The sequence below is a fragment of the Corvus kubaryi genome, unplaced genomic scaffold, assembly GCF_017639235.1.
Source record: "Corvus kubaryi isolate FWS band 111438036 unplaced genomic scaffold, C.kubaryi_AGA036_p1.0 37398, whole genome shotgun sequence".
In the NCBI taxonomy this organism is placed as follows: domain Eukaryota; kingdom Metazoa; phylum Chordata; class Aves; order Passeriformes; family Corvidae; genus Corvus; species Corvus kubaryi.
This window is the reverse complement of record NW_024581137.1, coordinates 39,582,377-39,607,857: the sequence shown is the minus strand read 5'-3', so window position 1 is coordinate 39,607,857 and position 25,481 is coordinate 39,582,377. Positions and strand designations below refer to the sequence as shown.

The 25,481-nt window shown below is 36.8% G+C and overlaps 1 protein-coding gene across 1 annotated transcript in view; it reads right to left on the bottom strand.

Annotated features, from left to right (window-relative positions):
- The window catches only part of MALRD1 (MAM and LDL receptor class A domain containing 1), a 237,235-nt gene that overhangs the window by 6,139 nt on the left and 205,615 nt on the right, over window positions 1-25,481 (bottom strand). Inside the window, exons 36-37 of the mRNA XM_042044140.1 lie at window positions 5,246-5,322; window positions 5,067-5,157 (exon numbers count right to left, since the gene is read on the bottom strand). Coding sequence (XP_041900074.1) covers window positions 5,067-5,157; window positions 5,246-5,322 — 168 coding nt within the window. The remainder of the gene's footprint in view (window positions 1-5,066; window positions 5,158-5,245; window positions 5,323-25,481) is intronic.

Genomic DNA, 25,481 nt, shown 5'->3' with positions numbered 1-25,481 from the left:
CAAGTGCTGGAATCTATCAATTGGATGAAGTGGTAATTGCAGTGAAAAAGGAAAAAAAAAAAGTTAAAAAAAGTGAAAAATACTCAAATAAGTGTGTAAGGTAGTTTAGAGAGAACTGGGTTTTCTAACATAACCAGAAATACCACAATAGGAAAGGAGAGGATTAATCATCTTGGGTTGAGGTAACATAAGGCATAGTTTGCTAAGCTGGTCTGCATTCTTTAGTAGCAAAAACTACTGTCTTGTCAGAGGTTTCTCCAGTACAATTTCACAAAGATAGGAAGAAGTTGTATGCTCCACAGAATACCCACCAGCGTATAAACAGACTGCTGAGTAACATAATTCTTATTAATGGAAAATTAAATATCTAGATTTCTTTCTCTTTAATTCAAGAGCTCATAATTTTGTACTTTTCAATGTACCTTCCAAAGAAAAACCAAATCTTTTATAAAAGACACAGATTTTCATGAAATACAGTACTAGAGGAATGCTTATCATGTGGTTCATAACAATGACAAAATCCTACTGGGCCAAAGATTTAATTACAACTAAAATACTAATTAAAATAAATCCTTAAAAAAAATTTTAACGATGTGCTAAAGCTCCAGTTCTAAACAGAAACTAAACCCCAAGATCTTAATTTCTGAAGTGTATTTAAAATCTTTTCAGCTAAATTTAGGTTTGCTGAAGTAGGCTATATTTTGCACATCCCATGAAAGTAAAAGGAGGCATGATGCAAGGAGAGACTTTCCAAAAGCTGCATCTAAAATAATGTACAAGTCACTTGGATGTTTGATTCGACTATTAATATGTTGTCTGGGTTTCCTAAGTCTGTACTTTGTACCTTTTGAGTCATTTTAGGGAATATTTTTTTTAAATCAGTCCTTTGCAACTTTCATCTTAGTGATCTTGAAGGCTACAGACTACAGGGATTGGCTCTGTTTCAGCATGTTTCCTCTTGTTTCTATGCAATCATTCCTATGTGTGGTGGTCATGAGATGTACATCTCAGAAAAACTGAAGACTTCTGACTACAGTACTCATCCTTCAGAACAAAAATATTCTGCAGAAGAATGAATGGATTTGAGTAGCAGCATTAGACTAATACAACAATTCCCAAACAACAGTTATGGCTGATGCTTCCAAATTTTGGTTTACTTTTTCCCATAAAACTGCACTTTTTCTCCCATTATACATGAACTGTATCTGTCTCTGTTCCAGTTCACAAGCTGAAAATGATTCAATAAATGTCATTATACTATCATTCTGTTTATCACTTTGGGATGTAGGAAGAGAGGCACAGCCAGCAATGACCTCTGGCAGCCCTTCAAATCTGTTTGGAGAGCTTCCCTTGGAATACACCACCCGTTCCTCCACACCAGACCTCCAGAAGGGTATGGCCTAATTGCAGAAAGTCTGGCAAGAGCAACTGGGAATCATCATAATTATAAGTAAACCTTAACTATGGAGAAAGGCAAAAGCACTGAGCTTCTTTAGCCTGAAAAAAGCAGCCTGTAAGGAGGCATGACAACTGCCTTCAAGAACAGAAAAAGCTTCTACAAGGAGGAAGGGAATGATCTGTTATTGTCCATAGGGAATAGGAATGAAATTATAAACAGACATATCAGTAGTTAGAAAACAACTTTCTAACTGTAAACTTCTTTCTACCCAAGGTACCAATATAGCCCGAGGATGCCATCAAATTCATGTTCATAGAGGTTTTTAAATGCAAACTCAGGAGTGATACAATTGAGTCTGTGATGTGGCAGGATGAAAAATGGCCTCTGTGGGCCCTTTCTTCCCATGATTTTCTATCATTTTAAAATACTTTCTTGGAACACCTCAGTTTTTCACTCTTTTGCTTGTGTGACAAGATACATTGCTGATATGCTCTGGAAAATTTAATGTACTGTGTTCATTAAGATTGACAAGACTGATAATAGCTGTGGTACATTGGCCTTGTAGCTGATGGCACAGATCAAGAACAGGAAAAAAACAAACTGAAAGGACGAGGGATGTTGTCTGCTTTGGAGGCAACAGCAAAAAGGCATAGCTTGGCTGGGCAGAAAGTTAATTACTTTTCATACTCTCATATTTCAAATTACAATGAAGCATTAGAAGGCAGCTGCAACAAAAAGGAAGCTAAAATGAAGTTTTTCTTTTATTTGGTCAATAAGGACAGATGTCACTGATGGAGTGGAGTAACTGGCAGCCTTCCCTTCTGGATTAGGAAACATCATCTCTATAGTGCAAACAGGAATGAGAGAAACTCATAAGCTTCCCTGATTTGGGGTTTCTGGGTTACAAAAGGTTCACATATCCCCAGCTGGGGACTGGGAAGTATCTGGCATATCTGAATGCCATCATGGTAATGAAGTACGCTGCTGCCAAGCCATGTAAGGCTGCTTTTGTCCATCAGGAAGTAAACTTACATGGTGACTTCCAATAACTCCCGCTCAGTAACGGGAGCCTTTAAAGCCTGGAGATCAGAAATTAAATTCAGCAAAGGAGATGGAAAAGGACAGAGCAAAGGGGAAGTGAGGCATCCTTTCTGGGTTGAAAGGAAGGGTTAAGGCACTATTAATGTTTCTAGAGAAGAAGAAGAGGGACAAATGTGAATTAGGTTCTCACTGCTGTTAGTGACAAATTTCTAACCGACAATTGCCTGAGGGGTCCCCAGCCTACCCCTACTGCCTCCTACCAGGTTTTATGATTAAAAAAAAAGAGTTATATTGGACTCTTGAACTTCTCCAGCTCTTGTGCACATTTCTGTACTATTTCCATTGAGACTTAGATGGACCTGCACACCATTTTAAGATGTTGTGGGAGCTAGCACCTACAACTCCTAATGTGCCTCTGGAGAGCCACCTGCCAATGCCTGCATGGGTGGGTCTATACCAGTAAAACAAGAGGATACTAATAGAAATTACATAAAAACAGCTAGAAAATAAATCTATCAAAAGGTAGTAAATACAGCTTCAAGTGCGAGGCAGCTTCCCTAGAGTGACTCTAGTGCCTAATGACTTTAAGAAAACTACATGGGTCAGGAGGGCTAAAAGCAGACACAAGAGAAAACTAACTGTAGGACAGTATCATTTATGTGCCAGTAAATTCCTCTCATTCATCAAATCCCTTAAAAAAAATTAGGAATAAAGTCTCACTCCTCTTTGTGGTGCTGTCACATTGTACATTTTACAGACTTACGCAAACACAAATCACTTCTTATTATAAAGTCTTATCCTAAAGATCCAAACTTCAGTACAATACCATTGGCTGCATTTTGACTGGTCCCTTCTGGTTAGTGATTAAGCAGTTCAGGAATAACTTGCTTTAATTTACTACTATGTTTCCAGCTGTGATTTTTGTATACCAAATCATGGCAGCCACTATGTAGTTGAAGAGGAAGAGGTAAACTGCCTGGATGAGCTTATCTTCTCAAATTCAAAGTTTCGGATTTCATTGTTTTCACAATTTCAAACAAATTGCCATTTATTAGCTAGATTATTTCTTAGCAAGATGCTTATAAAAAGCATTTTAACTTACATGTTGAGTCAACTGTGATTAAAAACAAGAGAAATAAAAACGTTTGTAGTGTGGGCAAAATAATTTGACAATCTCAGTTTCTAATAGACAAAACTTGTAATCACAAAAATTTCCATCATCATAATTTACCTTTATGGAAACTCCAAAGAAAACAATCAAGACCTCAAGCTTTGTTCTGTAAGCTTGTCCAACCCTGTCTTTCACAGCTCTAGTTCTCTGCATATCAAGGCTGTGGTATATTCTTAGAGCCATACTAAGAAGATCCTCATTCATCCCTGTTTTAATACATACCTAATAGGACCATATTGTGTAGCATCATATTGCAACAGGGTAAAAAAAAGACTACTTTTTTTAAGCATATAATTACAAGAGAAGAAGAAATATTCCTTAAATACAGATATGTGGGTAAAAGAGATGTGAATGGCAGTGCAGTAACCTTTAAGTAGACATTTATTCAAGAAAAAGGTAGGAGGAAGTGTTGAGAGCACAGGAGAAGTAGTGTAAGAAAAAACAATATTTTTAAATTAAAACACCATCAAATATGTTTTGAGAAATTAACCTTTTTCTTCCCAAGATAACTACTGAAATCACGAAAAAAAACCCAAAATCCAGCAGCTCTTACAATACAAGTAATCTTGCAATTCTGAAGTGCTTTTCCATATGTGTGCCTTAGCAGGTTGTATTAATGTGAATGAATTAAATCTTAAAGACACATGAAATCAGATAAGGAAATGTTATTCCTGCTTTAAAGAAGAGGAAGGAGATGTAAGGAAAGCAGGTGAAGCTATGCACTCAATTAACAGAAGCCCAACCAATAAAGGTTCCTGCTTCAACATTTTGCTTCTGTGTCCATAGACAGCTCTACCTGTCAGGGGAGCATGCAGAGATAGGAGACATGTCAGCAGCAATAATGTCCGGGCAGGAGTCTGCACAGTTTAGTAGATACTTTGGGAGATAACAACATCCCCAAAGAGAGGAAAGTCTATAGCAGAGAACAAGTTTAAAGGAAAAGAGACAGCTTTGAAGATGAACTCTGGAGAAGAAAATGAAGGGTGAGGAAAATCTAGCAATGCAAAAATGGACAAGAAAACGCACAACAGGAGTTGTGTGAAGCAATACAGAAGTTAGAGAAAAGCAAACAAAAAGAACCTCTTATATTAGGGAGGAGAGAAAAAGCAGAGCTTATCAGAGGCATGACAGGAAGGGCTTGTAAATACATCTGTGAAATAGTGAATTGTCATTTGAAGGCATATCCTAAAAACCTCTGTATTTTATAATTTAAGAGTACTCATACGATGCTCCAATCAAAACATTCTAGGCAATCAAGCCATTGCTCATTGTTTCCAGACTGGGTCCACTAAGGTCAGCTTTTGTCACAAAGTTATGTTTTCTGCTTAGTGCTGCATACGAAGACAAATTGTCTTCAGGGAAGATTTAAAAGTTGAAACCAATGAGACTGGGCAGTTGGCCATTGCTTTGTGCCATATTTGTGTCTGCTATACGCAAAATAAAAGTTTCACTTACTTTTCTGGCACTTTCGTCTTCAAAAGAAAATATAAGGCAGCAGCTGTAATTTTAATCAGTAAGAAACCGATACCCAATCCAATCCAAATATCTGCAAAATAAGAGTAATCAAAGACAGAAATAAGTAAAATGAAGGACTCAAAGAATGAATTGAAAGATATTTCTTTTTACAGACCTACCATTTTGTAGCAGACTTGAAGTTGGAGGCTGAAGAAGACTTATGTGGCAACGGTTTCCTTTCCATCCTTTTCCACATCTGTGAATAAAACAGGAATTTTTGAAAAAGGGAGAGAAGAAAGGATCAGAAACAGTGATGAGCACAGAGGAAATGCCAATGTTTTGAGCACTTTTGCCAGAGACTAAAGCTTATCCGGGAATCACAAAGAGCAGCATCAAAGTTAATATAATGGAATGTAAGTGAGAAATACACAAAACAAACTTAGAAGAGAAGAAAATAAAATAAAACTCAGTTCAAAGACTAGAATTGGCTTTCTTGTCCATATTGCCATCGTATTGTTCTCTCACAGCAAAAGAAATTTGACTAATTTCCCTGTATCACCCAGGTGAGGGCTAAATACATTTCCGAGTTGAGGAACTGGGACCCTAATGTAGAGAAAGACACAGAATTAGATATGAGAAAGATGTTTTTCTCTCATCACCTAATTTGCCTCTCTTGTTTTTCCATTTTTTTGTAAAAATGATACCTCTCCAAAAAATGCCTCGTCAAAGCCAAAGCTACACTTGACTGGAGCCATGTAAAATTATTCCTAACTTTCTGTTTGGTAAAATCCAGTCTTGATTTGAAGTGACCAAAATACAAAATATCTGACACAAGCTTTGCTCTTTTGATTTACACTTGTTGCTTAATGGTTAATCACATTAATCAGAAAGGTCTGTATCAGTTGTCACTTCAATTTGCCTCGATTAAGCCTTTGTCTACTTGCTTTTACTGTGGCCTTCTCTCTCCACCAGAAGGAAGGGACCCTGGACACCCAGGTGAGGGTCAGCTGCCTTTGCTGAGACACATGTGGTTTGGGGAATCTCAAACTGGCTGCAGTGTAAAGGGTTATCAGGGGGATGGCCACATACCGACATCTGAATTTCAGGCACCCCACATGATGGAACTCCACCTTGAGTGTACTGATGGAATGACTTCTACCAGCTTTCCAATTATATATGTATGGCTGGTAATGTATGAGCTTCCTAAATTTTAAACTTTTTTTAGAAGGGACCATCAGAAAGAAGTGATGGTAGTAGTCCAGTTTCAGTCCTACTAATGTCAAATGCATGGAAAATTCATTTCACTTATGATTTCTGTCTTTACAGTTTCACAAACTATTAATGTGGGCTGGAATGTATATCGAGATGCTTTCTAACTGCAACACCACAATTTTTTTCCATAGTCACCAATTTTTAAAATGTAATTTTGAAATTGTGGTTTCCTCTCCTTAAATATGTAGTGAGAAACTTCACATATACACAATTAAGTCTTTAAATTAATGTTATTTAACTTGAACATGTGAGAGAGGACTTCCTGCTATTTGCCATAGTTTAGCACGAGGTATTGGCTACGTGCCTTACCCTAGCAGTTGCACACTGAGTTAAACCAGGCATTTCAGGAGACGAGTGCTTCATTTTCCAGAAAATGACTTAAGAGTGGTGGATGTAGGGAGAGGGAGGGTGGCATGATAGGAGCAGCAAGAATCTGCAGCTGCAGTGACAATTAGAATCCTTGAAGGATCAGGGCATGTCAGAAACCAGATCGATATCCCAGTTTCAGACATGACAGGAGGGTGACTTCACTAAAGACCAAAAGAGACTGATGCACAATTTGTTGCAGTTCAATGTCTGATTGAAAAACTGTGGCCAGAGACAATGGCATAAGGGAAGTACCAGCCCTACTCAAATGCAGTGGGCAGGGAGAGATTTTACTTAACCCATTTACCCCACAGATGGGTTTTCTGTGGTTAAAGGGTTATCTTGTTCAAGGTTAGTAATTGATATAGTAATGAATCTTAGCTTTAGAAACTGGAGCCAGTAGCATATTCTGACATGTTAACTTTAAAAAAAAAAAAGGTATAATTTCAGCTGACAGCTCTGGCTGATCTGGACACCCATCGTATTCAGTGACTGAAAATACCTGATATCTTCAATCCTCCTTCTTCAGCATACTACAAAAAATCATGTCATTCATAAGATGCTTTTTTATGCAGACTGATGACATAAAAATGTCAAATTGCAGCTGTGCTCATACCAGGCTCTGTGGATCCATGTAGAAACATTGCAATCTGATGGTAATCACCCATCAAAAGAATTTTCTGATTGCTTTCAATTGTATAATTTCCTTTCTCCCTGTTTGCCAGATTTTCTGTTGAATTAGATATGCTTTTAACCAAAATTGGCCTCTTTCTTGTCACTGCAGAACTTACCTGACTGTAAAAGAATGAATAAGAAAACAGATTTGCAGCTGTGCACAAGCACTACTCAGAGTGGCAATGAGAGGTGCCATTTGCTGGTTTGGAGGCACCAGGGCATAACCCACCTCAGAGCTGCAAAGAGGTAGTTCTCATGAAGCAGATGTGTGTCCTGGTAGGAGTACAGGAAAGCTCTACTACACAGAAATATCTAAATATATATTCATATGCTGCACTTCCATTTATTAATGGAATATTTCCACGTATTCATGCTATGTTTGAATCGTGGGTAAAAAAGTTAAGCATCTTTTAGTTTGTCTTCCTATACACACAGGTTTTATAATCAGCTACAAACTCTCTTGGGTTGGCCATTCATTCCTCTTCAAATCTCTGAATGCTACATGACACACACCACTTAGGAATCTGATGTCAGACTATCAATGTGCAATTTTGGCTAGTGAAATGATTTTCCACTGTGTCCATCTAGGTTGTTACCATAAGTGTCACCGACATTGCTTGGGAAAAAAAGGGGGGTAAAAATGGATTAAGGTGGAGCAAAGATAATATCTCTGGATAAGTTATATCCAGATATTATCTCTGGATAATATCTCTTGGTAAGCTATAAGGACAAATTCAAAAACAAATAGATGGGAAAAATATTGTAAAGCATGAAGCATGGGAACTATTTTATAGGGAGAGGGAGGAGTCAAGGCAAAAAAAAGACAAAGATAGTAAAGACAACATAGCTAACCTTAAAGACCAGGATAGAAAAGGAGTGCTAAACAACAAAAAAATTTGAAGAGTGAGTGTATCAGTTGGTTAATTGCTCCCACATGTATCTTCACACATTAATTTATCTGTTATTTTTTAACTTTGACAGGGGATCTTAGCAATCATCCCTGCCACTGAGGTAAGATATAAGACTGCTCAAAAAATCTGAGTTATAATTTGGAGAGTCATTCAACTCTTTATAAGATTTCTTTTTTTTTTGTTACTAACAAAATTCCATCTTCTCAAAAAAAAAAGAAAAAAGACAAGAAAAAGTAATAGTTACAGCTAGTTTAGAAGCCTGCAACTTTCAGTGAGGGTCCAAGAAAAACATGGGAAAATTGCTCATTAATATCCTTGGCTCTCAGATGATACAAACATTGCCTCTGGCTTTTAATGAAGCCAAGCATTTCTGTGCCCAGAATACAGGGAAGTTTGTCTTAAATATTCAAAACAATCTTGTTTCATAGATGTCTTGCAAGATTTTTTTCCTTTTATATCTATCATCTGTAGAAACTCTAGCTGATTACAGTGATAGCTGTGGTGGAGAAATCACTCTCTAACTTGAGAGGAGAGAATAAAATGAGATTTCTGGTACCAATATCTGCCAGTAACTTAGATTAGAGAAGATAACAGTTCTACAATATGAAGGCAAATAAAATATAAATATTTTTTATCGAACTACTCCAGTTATTTCACTCTACTAGAAAGCTGAGGGATACTTTCAAAACAAACAAATATTTTAGGTATGGTCTTCTATAGAGTAGTTGGAGGTTTTGGTAAGAAATCCAGAAGATTGAGAATCTTTTACAGGTTTGAAAATGCTATACCACTATATATGATTTTACATTTAACAAAATCCAGAAACCGTTGCAGGCAATAACCAGCCAATCAAACTATTTTAGAAGCTATGCAAAACTTACATGACAAAACACAGAACCTATTAAGAAATGAGGTACATGTACCCCCTTCTGTGAGTCTGACTCCCCAGAGCCTTCTGCCTGTACAGTCTTTTGCAGCTGTGTAAGCTGGGAATTGAAATGATGTTCTTGTCATCTACTGACTTTTCCTGTAGGCTTCACACTCTGTCCAATGCATGAAGTATGAGGCAGTTGATACAACACTGGAAGAGTCCCTCTTTTCATTGAGGAATAAAATAAAAATATTGGGAAAAAAAGGTGGTAAGGGCAATCATGCTATTAGTTTACAGTGATTTTGAGGAGATGGATGAGGTTTGCTTAGGTGTTTGTACTGAGGGCACAGAATACATATTTCTGTGCTTTTGCATTCACAATAAAATAGTCTCAACCCTCAGACCTGGTCCTTTGACTTACTGCAAAACTGTATCTGTGAATAACAGTAATAATACCAAGCATCTTTATAGGAAAGCAAGTCAAACTTCACTTTTGTACTGTGCAATCCTTGAGAAAATCAATCCTGACATGAACTTTAATTACTCTAACAGCTCCAGGTAGGTCAGAGAAGCCTTTGCATGCACCCAAGAGATGACTCACTTGAAGTCCAGATAATGAAGGAGAACACTCTTAACTACCCATCCACTGCTGTGCATGGACTGTACTTCTGGGAGGCTGATAAGTTGCTTCTTCAAAGTGAAAATTACTTTTCTCTCTAGATGAGAGCAGCCAATGCTGTTGTGGTGTAAGGACCTTACGGAGTACAGATCAACCATGTCTATGTGTTAAATCTTCATTAGCAAGATAATGGGGGTTTTGAAGAGCTTCCTTAATAATCTTCTGCTATTTTATTTTTAAGACAGACAATTCTGAAAATACTCTGAACTTATCTCTTGAGCCATGAAGCTGAAATTCCACATTATTTATGTACAATTAATTCCCTTGGACTAATGACATCTTCACTAATTAGCAGCACCACATTTTACAAAAGTGTTAAGCTTATCTGAAATACACATACAGCCATTGCAATCCATTTAGACAGGAAACTCCTCATAGTTGAAACAGGAGGAGCAACAGAGAAAGACAGATGAAACAGCACTTGAATACTTCCATCCCAGTGCACATCCTAATCTATCCTGCCTGACAAAATGTCTTCTGCTATTAGCAAGTTCTTATGGAAAAGTCACCCTGGAAGGGAGAATGTTAACCCTTCAAATTTGCTTCCAGTATTTCCAACTCACTATTCCCCATATACATATTGGTAATGCAGAGGAAAGAACTTAGCATTGCCTGTGTTGCTGCATCTAGTGCCTGAGGTTGTGGCTCATCTCACTTGGAATGAAAAATAAAAACCAGACAAGGTTTCTGTTGTTTTCCATGTTCAGTCAGGACAGGTTTAATCCACAAGAACATGTCTGCTTGATACACTGCTTCATTTCAGAATATCCAAGCACACCTCCTTTTCCTATTTTCATCTGAAAAATCTGTTATACAGAAAACCTAATCTGTTATGTCTTGTGTACATTCAGAGTGACCAAAAGTTATTCAGCCAAATATTTAGTGTACATGGTATTAACAGTATGTAGATTGAGGCAGTAACACATGGGTGATTGTAGTTATACATTCCTCTGAACATGACTGTACACCTTGCAATATCCTTTAGAGACTGTTCTTATGAATCTGCTACAATGCAGTGAGCCAGTACCTTCTGTGTGAACTCAGATTTGCCATTGCTGTGTATTTGCTGTTTATAATACGTTACAAGGGCAACATTACACATGAGTGCTGACATTATTTGGGAGCTGTGCCATGTATGCCTACATGCTGTACAGCTGCTGTATTGCAGTGCAGGCTGCTCCAGGAGTGGTGTAGGAGGATACAAGGGAAAAAACCCACCAAAACCACAACTCTAGTTCCTCACAGAAAACAGAGACTTTACATCTCTCTGCTATATCAGTGTAGAAGTTTCTCTGCTCACTAGTCTTTGCAATCAGTACTATGCAAAATAAGCTTCACTAGACTCTTGATGAAAACAGCAACTCTTCATTCCATTATGAAGGAAGAAGTAAACTCTACTTCAGGAAAGTAGTTATCCTTTTGCACACATACTCCAAAGATCCCCAGATGCTGTAAACTCCCAGTAGCACTGCAAGGTAGAGAGGAGCAAGAACTCCCCATAACTGGTCATAAAAGAAAGCTAACTAAACTTCTGAATAGAATTATATGATGTGACTCTGTATGATAACAAAGGCCTGGATTTGAGGACCTAGATATGGCTTCTATTCTGAAAACTGTTAAAATTCATAACTGGCAAATACAAATGAATCAACATGAGGGAGAGCAATATGAGGTATAAACAGATCCTAAATGAGCTATAAGTATTCTGAGAAAAGATCTATGCATCCTCATAGATTATTCAAGGAAAGTAATGGCTCTCTTCGTATCATAAAAGCATGCAGTATGCATAATGAGTAAGATAGAAGACTTTAGAGATTACAGTGATTAAAGTCATATGGCAGAGACTGAAAAGATCAGATTTAATTTATACAGAAGATGAGTGGGAGCAGATATGCTGAAAGTAAACAAAATGATATATGGTAAATGGAAGAAAAATTGTGTGTTGCTGTCTATCTTCTGGAACATTCAATCAAACTGAAAGGAAATACATCTTAAACTAATAATAAGGAACCTATTTGTTACACAATTCTTAACTGACCTGAGGGAGTCCTTGCCACAGCAAGTCTTAGAAGCCAAGAACTTAATGATATGTACTACAGAGAGCTCCTTAAATCAGATAATGAAACTCTTTAGAGATTGCACTCAACTCAATGTGATAACTGATGGCAATTTGGAAGAAAATTCATATATTGGCATCATAATCTTTTACATGTATCTTTTCCCTAGTGTGTGCTGGGAGCTACTCCCAGGTCCCTAGTATGACACACTGATTACTCATGGCTCTTATAGCCACAATGAGAGGTTCTAATTACAGCCTGAGTTGAATAGGAGAGCTGTTATAAGGAAGGACTAGGTCAGTGTATCTAATTGCTTTTTATAGAGAAACACAATGAAACTGTGGTAACCAGTTTAAAGGTTTAGAGCAGAACTTAATTCTTCTAACATTAACTACCTGGGAAAGGAGGTATCTAGAGACAGTCTGGACAAAATTAGACTACCTGAAATAAGACCAATACTCACTGGGTCCTTTACCATTGTCTGTAACAGTGTCACAATGAATAATTCAGATTGGATAGATACATTTAACTTTTTCACAGCTAGGCAAGAGGAAAAACACCTTAATGTTTGCTGTTAAATGTTGAAACAGAAAACAAGGAACTTCTGGTCTTAGACTAAGAGCATGAAGGTGAGTTTTGTATCATGGACAGCTGGTGAATGACTTCCTGTTAGGTGCAGGCAAACTGTTTCTCCATTGGGGAAGGGTAAATGCTTTCTCTAACGTCTGTCATTTTAAACAGAGAGGTTGGAAAATTTCAGAGCAAATATTTCTTCTCTGAAATTAGTTGATACATGAAAAAGCTTATATTTCATGGAGAATTTGAATTTAAATTTTAAAGAAATTCTGTCAGTACCTGAAACTTGCCTGACCTGCCTGATTTCTTTTTGCCTCCTAACCTAAACACCTCAGAACAAAATAAAATTTTGAAGTTATTCTGATGAGAATTACACTGATCTGAAAAACAGTGGCTTCTCTAAAATTCTTTCTATTTCAGACCAGTGTCTGATAGTCTTGCACATGACAGAGATTTTCCAGGGGATTTAATCCTATCATAAGGAAATGCAGACCTATATGGAAAGTATTTACTGTGTCATTTGCATTTGTGCATTTACACTTTGATGAAATAGGCCCCAGCAGAATTTATTGAAGGTTGGTATGTGACATGCACTGAGTTTTATGGCACAGATTTATTCAGCTGCAGCAATGAAGCAGAAGTATGTATCTACAGCAGATGGTCAGACCTGAAATCCACCATTTAAACAATTACACTCTTTTTTATGCTACCTTTCCCCACCTTCCTAAATAATAGTTTTCTGATAACAGATTTTTCACTACTATATCACTGAGTTAAAAGCTCCAGTGAGACACATTGTGAAGCTACTCCTGGCACTGAAGAAAGAATTTGCTGCTAAATTCAGCAATGAAATGACTATTCACTTAGCTAGATAATAAACAAATTAAAAGTGTTAAGATTTCTTTAAGAAGAAAAAAAAGTGATTTTTTTAAAATAAAATTTTCCCTAGGACAAAACCAGTATTTCAACCCTACTTTACTTAAAGGTCAAACTACCAGCAAACATATGATTTAATTCTAACTGATGCTGACATGAGACATCCACACAACAGAGAAAGAAACAACTTGAAACAATGCAGTAGGGACACAGATCACTGATGACTGGAGATAAGAGCCCAAATTACAACTGAGTTTCTGCCCACTGCTTCTGGGGCTGTGCTTGCAAAAAGCGACCCTCAGAATAAATGGCTTTGTCCATAAAATATTCTTATCATTTTAAGCTTGGATAAAGCAGTGAAAATTAGTCATTTTATGAACTAGAATCAAAATATGGGATACTGTGAGCACTGGGCTGGCACCTTGTCAGCTGAGGGAAGTTTGGTGCAGGTACTGTAAGCGATGTGCTTGGCACGTAGAGCATTTCTCTAGTGAGAAACGTGACCAATCTCCTCCTTCTCTGGCTCTAAGGAGCCTTGGAGATTGAAGTATTACACATTACTGTTTGCCATATGAACCTACTCAAGAAATCTGTATCCCTACAGCAGCACCTAAACTGTTGAAGCAAAGTGAAAAATTTCTCTGAAGAGATACACCTTATCTTAAATCAGCTGACAGAAAAGAAGCAGTCCTTCGTGCCAGCCTGCCTATCCATCTTGTTTCCCAGTTCTTTCTTCCTCTTTTTTTTCTTTTTGTCCAATATTACATGCCTTTCTTTCTTTGACCTTCTTATGCTTCTCTTCTGTCCCTCCTTCCATTTTGCTCTTTGTGGAATGTGCATTTGGAGCTGATGTTTGATTTGCTCTTGAAGAGCACTCCAAGTAAGGGAAGAATATAGAGAGAAAGAGGGCAAGGAGAGAAAGAGATAGAGAAACAAAACCTCTGGAAAACATGTTTTACATATCTGTGTCTCAAATATAGACCTTAGCTGCAACTTTTAGAGGGCTGAATAGAGATTAAGGAATGACCTGACAGAAAGTCTGGCTGTGCAGCTGTATTGACAGCTGGTAGCAAAATTATTTTGCTTTCAAAATCAGCACTGATTTCACATTTAAGCAAAATTAGGAAATAATGCAATAAATTATAGAAGAGACCTGCTCATTTCACCGAAGAAAAAGCTTTTTGCTTGAATTACAACACTGTGATAGAACAGATAGAGTTCTGTGTTAGTAAAAAACCTGATAAAAGATCTGAATATGTTTACAGTGCCTGTGTTTTATCACAGAAACTATTGTTTTATTGCTTTGTTTTTTGCTAGGTTATGGGTTGGGTTTTTTCTTTTTTTGTTTCATTTCATTTGTTTGTTTGTTGTTGTTATTATTGGTTTTGGTTTTGTTTGGTAATTTTTTTCTTGTTTGTTTCTTTTGAGGTTTTTTTTGGGGTGTTGTTTGTTTTTTGGTGGAGAGTTCTGTTTGTTTTGTTTTTAATATTTGGTATTATTGCTTTTAATCAATAATACTAACAATACTACATACTCACTACTTTGCACTATAGCTAAGTAAGAAATAAGAGGTATTTATTTCAGTCAGTTCATGTATCTGCTTTTCACTGCAGTTTACCCTGTGAATAGCTTTCATATGAATGAATCTACAATGTCCAGGTGAAATTAAATAGTTATTTTGAAAGCTTACATCATGGAAGTGTTTTGACTATATTAAACTACAAACTTGTCACAAATAATAAAAAAAAGTAAAAAAAAAAATTTCTTTCTTTTTCTGCTGCCCCTTTTCAGCATTGGGTTATTCATTTTATCAGCTGAAATGGTCGGCTTTAACCAGAGCCTGCCAACACCAGACATTGCTCCTGGCAGGTGGATTGTTGTATATATTGGAGATTATAAATCATTTTGTCATTCTGAGACAGTCACAAATTTATCTGCTTGCACAGGGGACAGCACTGTACAATAACATCTTATGCTGCTTCTCACTGTTGTACAAGGGAGGTGCACAAGTACAGGCTAAGATTACATCAACACAAACACATTCTTTAAACATTTTCCTTGGATTTTAAACATATGCCTATATGAACAAAAACCCCAAACCAAACAAAAAAGACATGAAACTTCTGTTTTGCTTGCCATCCATGTGCCAGAGAGACAGTGGTTTACACTCTGAATTGCACATCACCCAGAAAAGACTTAAGTTCTGCAATGAGTTCTACACATGCCAGTGTGCCTCATAGAAAATAATGTAGGGATGTTGTCTCTGCCTAATTTGCAGATATTAGAGGTGAATTTCACAGATGCTTGGGGAATTCTCTCTCTAGTCTCTTGTTATCGAGTTAAATTTATGGAATCTTCAGAGGAATGACCTTTAAACAATTTATGAGAACCTAAGACACTTTAGATGCAATAAAAATAATTTCATCACAACATTTCTTCCAGCTCCACATTCTCTTAGTGTTGTTATGGTTACAGAGTGAAGACTTGAGAATTTAGGAGAAGATGGAACGAGGATTCCCATGCAATTACAATTCAAACCCTCAGGTATGCCTGTTCAAGCCCATATTTAATTGGAAGATCACAAACTTGCCACGGACCTCCCTCCCAAATCTAAGGTTTAATTCTGGTATTCAGTGTTTAGCATTGCAACATGATTATAATCATGGCATACTGCAGATTCACAATACCAAATTAAAAAAAGGAAAGAATCCAACAGGAAAACCCCCAATTGTTATTATGAATAGCTAAATCATCACTTCTGTTCTTAATATTTAAACCTTCAAGTGTCAGCACTTAATAGTACTCTATTTATTGATATGAAGAGAAATTTGAACTCCAAGTGCATTCTTGAAACTTTTACTGAGGAGAATAATAGGTCTAAGTGTGGTTTATTTGAATTAGTTTGATAGAAGAGCTAATTTCAACTGTTATACTTGGCACTTCGATGAAGCAAAATCTTTCCTGTGATCTTTCACATGTCACATATTTTTAATAACATATGGTAAGCTATAGCTAATGATAGAAAAATTTCTAACAGCATTCCAGCATCCATTCAGTAAAGTCTTCTCTTGGTTACAGCCACAGAATATGCAGTACAGATGAAGAAATGAGAACTATTCCCCTGATGTTAACACTACTGTGCAATGAATCACTGTACATAGAACAATTCAGAGCAGCCTTTATGCTCCTTTAGCATGTACTGCCAGGCAGAACAAAAGCCTAGTTAGCCTGCATTGCTGGTCAACAGCCCTAACAGACAGAGGCAGTATCCAAAAACCTGTAAGATCAAAGAATCCTTGCTATGTTCTGTTTTTCTGCTGATGATTTTATGGCAGCACTTGGGACAAGGTGGCAGGGAGCCATGACAAACATTCTGTATCAATAAGGGGCAGATTTACATTTCGTAAAGCCACAGCGCTGAGAGGTTTATATAAGCTGAAGTCAGCTTTTATATAGCTGAAAAAGTGATTTCATTAACCCACTTCTCGTCATCTAAGGACATTGCAATTTTTCATCTATTTGGAATAAAAAATGTATATTTTTTTCTGCAGAGTTCCTAGCAGATGATTTTTTTTTTTTTTACTGCTCTTGAAACAGTCTGTTACAAAGCTGGTACAATGCTCTGCCTTTATTCTTCTACACCAAATAGCTGAAAACCAAGACAAGACAACAAAATTTCACAAATATCTTCAAATAATTATAATAAGAAATGTATCGCATTGATGTACATTGGTTCCTTTTTTCTTTTAGAGTAAATAAGTTTGTAATATATTATATTATTACATATATGTTCTCAAATATGACCTGAGGTAATCAACTCTCTAGTGTGTAAAAGGAGACTGAACTTATTTGCATAAGATAATTTACAATCTTTTGAGTGAGGTTAGACATTGATGTTTTCAATTTCTTTTGCTAGTTTTTTTTTTATTAGCAGGTTTTTTTCACAGCACTTTTTTTGACACTGTTAATGTAAAAACAAGAATAACCCCAAGTTTATCCTTCTTTTTGTGAGGTAATTGATGACCTTCCTCTTTACACTTTCCAGTTTTTTCATCTAAAAGTTTCCTGCCTGTTTTTCTCTGTCCTTTTTCTTGTCTTGGGAAATAGTATAAGTGTTAGAGTTCAGTAGTCTATGGTACCATTTTTCTCTATCCAAAACTTGTATGGTATAATTTTTTGGTTATATTGTGATATTAACCACAACTCACCATCAGAACCACATCTGGACCTAGCCTACTGAAGCCCAGAAGATATGTTGTGGGCACCAAGGACATGTAGAGAGCTGTGAAACAGTGATAGGATAATGCAAGGCTAATTTGTTGTCCATTCTTGCCATTTTATCCAGTGCTTGATTTTCATACTGAAATTCTTCAAATCTCAGCCTGCTTGTTTCCAAAGGTAAATATGCATATTAAGTTTTGGCTTTATGTTAAATTCATTTATTTAGTGTGATAGCTTGAACCTCTTGATGGAGCAAGGAGGCTGTTCTCTTCTGGGAAACTACTGACCAGCCAGAGGAGAGAGGGGGAGAAGAGCAGAGATGGCAGATGAAATCAGGCTGGGCAGGACAGGGAAACACTGGAAAGTTGCTGGCCTGTGGTTCACCTAAAAAGGCTGAGGAACAACTGTAGGGAGAGGAAAGAGACAGGCCCTTAGAGCCCAGGGGATGTTCCTTTAGAACAGAAGGAGAAGGAGCAAAGCTTGCAGTTACTCAGAAAATGTCTGAGTTAACCACAACAAACAGGGAAGTGAGAACACATCTGTGAGGACAAGTAGTCAAGGGGACAGCTCTGAGTAAATGCTCTTGTTTCTACTCTATTGTTCCTAGTCACACTGAGGTTTCTCAATTTAAATAGTATTCTAATTCAGATTCCAGTAAAAGCTGACTTTTTAAAAGCCTTTTTTGTGTTTAGTCTGGGCACATCCACTTTTAAGATAGAGCATTTTGCAAGTACATCTTATGGGATCAAAAAATAACAATATTATTAGGAAAAGAAAGCCAATTCTTTTCTTGGCCTGAATTTGACCTCAAGGTAGATCATAATATATTGTGACCTTGCCAGCCACAGAACTAAAGTTTCCTTTAGGGATTTCCATCTTTTGGGTGTTACAATATGGTAAAACGTCCAGTAAAAATGATTGGCTAAGGTAGCAGCTGTGTCTGCAGGTGTTTTCCCATGCACAAGTACAAGAGGAGACATGCAGCTGCTATGAAGCAGCAGGAGTCTGAGCCTGCCTCTGCTTGTCTGAAAAGGTGGAAACCAGAGGAGAATATCTTGCTTGATGGACTTTTTCTATGAGCCAATGTTTGGAACTTACTTTCTAAAATATTTTTTTTTAATATACAGCACAAGTGATAAAAACGTTCATTTTCATTATTCTCTAAATTATGTCTTTATGTAAGACTTTAGTATCTCTAAGTATTAGATTGTATATTGTGATTATTAGAAAATTTAATAAAAATATATTTTGCTAACACTGGATTTAATGATGCCTAGTTTTCTATGTGCTCCCATCCCTTCGTGCACTCAATAAAATTACATTTCTCATGTCTTAATGATTTCTTCCACCTTTAGCCTGTTTCTTTCAGATCTCAACTCTCTCACATGAGCACGTGCTGCTGGACAAGACAGCGCTGTGTCATGAGATTTGTGTTGGCAAATACATGCAGGGCAAAAGGGATAGGTAACTATTGAGGCTCATGCTTCCATTTTGCCTTAAAGACAGCGGGAGACTAAAAATTAGGTTTTCAGGTCATTCTTCAGTACCTATTTTTTTAAAAACTGTTCTAGGGATATCACATCTTGGACATCTCTCTCTCGTCAAGATTTGTCAAATTTGACAGACCAGCTAAATACAGATTTAGGTAGAAAGAGTCATGGTCTGACAAATAGAACAGTAGTTGCACTAATTTGTTTCCTTAGTGTATCAGGATAAAAAAGAAGTTTAAAGATACAGAATTCTACTGTTCTGTTTGCAATTGTGACCAATGTCTACTAAGACTTAGTCCCAAACAGACACACCTTTTCTCATAAGTCATTACATCTGAATAGACTAAGGGAAGGCTCAGCAGTTATTTACTATAAATTCCAGAGAGCAGCCCTGTGCCAGAACTGTATATTGACGAATGGCACAAGAGGAAATCTTGATGAATGAGCATGCTTTTAGCATAGCCAGCTGACAGCATACACTGTGGCTTCCTTCCTTCCTCCCATCCTCCCTTCCCTCTTGCCCTCTCTCCCTTCCCTGAAAATTAGTTGTGAAAAATCTTGTAGTCAGGCTCACCCCAGAAGAAAATGGAAAGGAAAAACAGTATCTACTTTCTTCCCTCAGCTCTTACACAGTAAGGAACAATACCGGGACAAAATAATATTTTATAAGTATTTACACCTCTGCCATCATCATCATTAATGTGCTACCTTTAACTTAATTTTTAGCTCTTCAGGTTATCTCTCTCCACCTCTGTAACTGGCATTGCCCTATTTCCATTATTAACTGAACACATCCCGTGGTTATTTCTAAGGTCTGTGAGTGATGAGAGATAATTGGGTCTATAGTTGAGTCTTTGTGGGCATCCTGCCTCCTTCCCCCTTGCGTCTCTAATGGACAATATGATTTGCCCTAAGATAAGGACACCGGGTGGTTATTGTGGGAGGAACTGTCTGGAAGCTTGCACAATAAATGATTCTAGAGGTGGGAAAGCTGTGATGATTGTGATTGACTTTGGTGCACAGCAGCTTGAAAATGTATAAAATGCTGCTGGAGACTGGGCCAACTGGTCTCATGAGGTTGTAGGCATCTTCCAGGTGGATCCCTGCCCTGCCAGGGTTTCACTTTTGAACAGGAGAGTAAAAACACTAAGATCCAGTAGAATACAGAGATAAAATTCTAAAGAAACTACATAAGTGCTTTGCTGCCTTTTAAATGTGCATGCTTCAAGGCCGGAGACTGCAAACTTGTCTGTTTCTAGGTGAACCTGCTTACAATATAACCCTTTAGACTTGCTTATGTTATATAACACATTAGCAGTAATTAGAGGCTGTATTAGCAATTAATTTATTCATAATTGTTCACATAATCAGGATCATATTTCTTGTGCCTGACTGAGAGTCTTTTCGCTATTACTTGGGCACAAGGTTTTAGAAATGTTCTAAAATGACTCAGAGTTTCACCAGTTTAGAAACACATCTACGTATCACCACCAGAGAGATTTCTCTGCTACACTGCCTGATTCTTGCATGCCCTTCTCCTGAGCTTAACTGAGCCAAATGAATACAGAAAACTCAGCTCTTTGCTCGGGCTGACCTGATGAAAGGTTAAATTAATTGACTTGAAGGACAGGTAATAATTTCTATTTGAGAGTAAAAGCTATTTGAAATGGTTCAGAGAACAAATTTTGGCTCAGGCCTCAAGCATACACATGCCCCTGCCACCCACCTCTCCTGGCTTTTTAATAAACTCTAAATTGATTTGACAGAAATGAAAGCCAAAATATTAACTCTAATCTTAAATACATTAAAATAAACAAGCAAATAATTACATAAATAAAATACAATTATTTGCTTCTCACCTGCTTATAAGAAGGAAGACTTTTAAGTGGCAGTACCTAAAGTACCTTTTGGGATGCTGTACAGAAAATCTCAAACTTTGATTTACATATATATTTTTTTAACATTTTATGGATATATAGATTTTCTGCTTTAAGAAGTTAGTTATGGCAGACTTCTATTATAAGGAATTCAATTCATGTTCTTTTTCTCAAATATCCAGGAGCGAAAGAAAAGTTTATAATCCTATTTTATGTTCCAAGACTTACTTTGAAGGCCAACAGTTAGATGGGTATATAATCACAACCATTGGAGCAGTTAGGATTTCTGAAGATGGAAGATTAAAAGTGATGTCCATCCATAAGAGTTTACAGATAATAATATTTTCTGAGCCTCTTCACTTGATTTCAATTGGAATTCCAACAAAAAAGTATCTTCCTTAATATTTTATATTTAGGACAGATGATAAATGTCACATGACTACTATGTAGGATTTTTCCACAGAAGATCTTATGAAGAAAAAAAAGTGAGGAAGAAAGGCACACTTACCAACAAAAACCAAAATAATGAGTTGTTCTAAACACAAATGAAAAAGAACACCCATATCACTGGTTTCACATAATAGAGACTCTGTTGGTATTACTTATTAAAAAAAAAAAAAAAAAAAAAAAAAAAAAAAAAATCATGCTTGATCTGAAGTAACCTAAATATCAAAACATTTAAACTAGGGCAAAATAAGACTATAACAAAGAATAAAACTGAATCAGCTGTGTTAAGTGTCACAAGGAAAATCCAATAAATTTAAATATGTGAAATCCTAGGATAAAGATTATAAAAATGATTCTTTGAACATTCAAAAATGGCAACTGTCAATCAAACAGAACGGGTACTTGAAGGACTGGGCTTTGTCACAAATTTCAAATCAGAGCTTGAAAAAAGTCAAGGTCAAGTGTTGTAGTTTATAAAGGTCAATAAATGTCTAACTCTGTGAAGGACCGTTTAGAAACAAATTCAAAAGTAAAAGGAAAAATTAGATCCAGGGTATTATTAAAAACTGTTCAAGCCTAACACAAACCAATTTTAAAAGTTCTATTTCAAAGTATTTCCTTTTGGTAAGACGTGAGCAAAAATCTGCCTAATTTATGGAGTAAACATTGGTGTACGGTTGAGTGGCTTTTCCACTTTACATTTACAGATGGAGAGAAGAACATTTACATCCATTGAAGAATTGTTTCAGTTATTATTGTCATGTTACTTAATATTATGTACTTCTTATGGTGCTCAAGAATGAATCTAAAAATACAAATCTTGTGGGGCCAAAGTATTGACAAGAGTGGAAACAGGGTTTGGTGCAGGCATATACACATTGTAGAGCCTGTATGAACATCAGCGCAAACTGAAAGATCCTCTTAGTTTTATAAACTGAGAACGGAATGTTGTTTTTTTATTTCACCACTGGAATTTTGCTAGTACCTCAGATTATTATAAACCTTTTCTTGAAGGTTTAAGGGTTAACTTGAGATCCACACTTGGTGTTCATGCAGTTGGTGGTCTTGTGAATAAACCTTTATGTGATTTTATTTATCTTTGAGGTTAATTATTTTTTCCTGAGCTTGTTCCTAAGCAGTTCCGTTCCAACTCTCCTTTTATTTCTTCCTCAAGAAAGAGACTTTGAGAACTTACTCTCCATGAGGATTCAATAAAAGCAGGCTTCCTGTTGCTCTGGTCACCCACACAGCAAAAAGGAAGTTAAACTGTTTGCTGACATATCTCTTATGGTTTGGGTCTGAGCCTTAGCTCTTGAGCCTGCTGCCAAAGTCTGACTTGCACAGACAATACTTTGTGGGTGGTGACTTCACCAGGAATCAAGAGCCAAGAATTGGAGAAATGTCCTGTGTGCCATATCTGTGGTGGTTAGGAAAGCATTACTGGATCCACACTTTTAAAGTTACAGCAGATGTACTTATTTTGTGGTAACCATGCAGTGGAAGAAAGTCGTTCTCTGGCCCCTAAACTCCAGCTTAGCTAATCATAAGGAAGGTCAGTAAATGCACTGCTTTTCTCATGACATTTTATAAACACAGGGTTTCAAAGTGAATGTGGATGGAAAGGCAAATAATCCTTCCATCCTTTATGATCTGCATATAATTGTGGTTTGCCTGAACTGGCTGAAAACGTAGCATAATTATTTGGAAAGATTGGAACTGTTTAGAGAGCAATTGTATCTGCATCAATTCATATCTTACCCTGGCATTCTTTGGAAAATACAGATGAATTTGATACATTCATTGATAACAGATATGTAAAGTCTATCCTAGATCCCAGATGTGGAATTTCAATTAATATCATTGATATTTTCCTACAAGAACTATAGTCCACAGTCATGTCTAAGGAAGCAGAAATGAACACATAAACCAACATTTACATAAAAGAAGTGAGAAGAAATTAAAGACAGAAAAATATTGCTTGCTGTTTAGGATATCTGATTTATTCCTGTATATAATATGTGACATCATGAGCAAAAAACTAAAAGCCTCATTGAAAGTTGAGCACTGATTCCAGGAAGAATAAATCATTCCAGTTTGGCTTTACTACATGACTGAAAATAATATTTACTGAATGTTCTTAACTAGAGTCTACTCACAAACTAGAGTACTTCACAAATAAAGTCCAGCAGAATCTATTCATCAAACTATTATGTACATCTATCATTGCCTTATTCTGACACTAGTCTTCCAGGAGCTTCAGTAACATAAAAAATTAAATAGCAAAAAAGTGTGCTGATAATTAATTTGGTTTTCAATTTTTTGGTAAAAGTACACAAGAAAATCCAAGTGTTCTGCAAAGAACATATTATGTTTTCACAGTTATACAAAATATTTTTTTTTCCAAAAACTGGTTTAGAATCAGAAGTCTCTAAGTATGTAGAAACTTAACATCTGTTTACTTAAAATTTACTACTGCAGTTCCTGTGTTTGTTATTATATCTGGGTCCCATTTCATCAAGTCAAATCAAAGTCCAAAGAGTCCCTCTCATAAAGAGTTTGAACAAGCACACTAAAAGTTCTGGAGGAGAGGTAGCACTATTATAAGCTTGTTACTGATGAAGTCATAGATGAAAAGGGTGACCCTTATTAATATTTAAATGATATTTTATCAAAAAGCCTCTTGAAAGTAGGTAGGATATGGGCTTTAAAATTGCTTGTATGCTTTGGAAGACCTTATGTTAGGGAAGCTGCACATCCTAAGCTCAGAAATCCTCAATTCCAGAATTGCACAGTTATTCTCAGGACTGCCAGGCTTCATAAATCTGTGTCTGAAACTGCTGCTTGAACGGCCCTAAAAATAACAACAGCAAAAAATATTTCCTTGTGTGTTCTTTGTTGCAGAAGAGTAAAATTGGTCATAAGGAATGCACACACTTGGCACTGCTCTGAAAACTTAGCTTCAATAATTTTTTAAATTGCTAAAAAAATGTGGTTTACATTTTCTCTGTGCTTCCTGTTTCACTAATGCTACATGTTTTGGTTTTGTGTGGCAGTGTTTTGGAAGTAGGCAGGTGCTACAGAGGTGGCTACTGTAAGAAGCTGCCATTAGCTTCCCTTGTGTCCAACAGAGAAAATGCCAGCTGGCTCCAAGACGGACCTGCTGCTGGCAAAGGCTGAGACCATCAGTGCTTTCCCAAAGTCAAGGTCTGTTTCGCCAGTGATGGTAACTGGTGAGTGATGTCTCCCTGTCCTTATCTCAACCCATAAGCCTTTCACTTCATATTCTCTCCCCTGTCCAGCTGAGACAGAGAGTGATAGAGTGGCTTTGGTGAGCATCTGGCATTTAGCCAGGGTTAACTACACTACACCACACCATACTATGAGCCACAGATAAAGTCTTCTGACATCTTTTGTATTTCAGTAACATTAGAAAGGAGACTGTTACAGGATATTGGATGGAAATACTTTGTATTGAGGACACACATTCACAAGAAGAAAAATTGTTTATTCATATTTTGAAAAATTACTCCATCTCCTCAGAACCTCTCCCCTTCATCATGTAACATATACATGTCCCTGGTGTGTCTGTACAGTGATAGCCTAGGCTTGTATGGAAAGAAACAGTCTAAGAATAAAGACAAGTATTATTTTCTTAATATTCCAGAGGTTTTGGCTTGGTCAGAAGGGATATTTTCTATCAAAAAAGACTAAGTAGACACTTATCTGAATAGACAGCATTTTTCAGTATATTTCATAAAATTTCTGCTTTTCACCAGAAAACTTGAAAATGCTTTATTCTAGTTAAAAAAATTATTCCTTACCTTGAGAATTTAAGCAAGAATAACAATAACTATGAGCAAGATTAACATTATAATAACACTAACAAAGACACTAAGAGCTGGAGCAAGTCCAGAGAAGAGCAATGAAGCTGTTGAAAGGTCTGGAGCACAAGTCTGATGAGGAGAGGCTGAGGGAGCTGGGGGTGTTTAGCCTGGGGAAAAGGAGGCTCAGGGGAGACCTTATCGCTCCCTACAACTGCCTGAAAGGAGGGTGCAGCCAGGTGAGGGTTGGCCTCTTCCGCCAAGTAAAAAGTGACA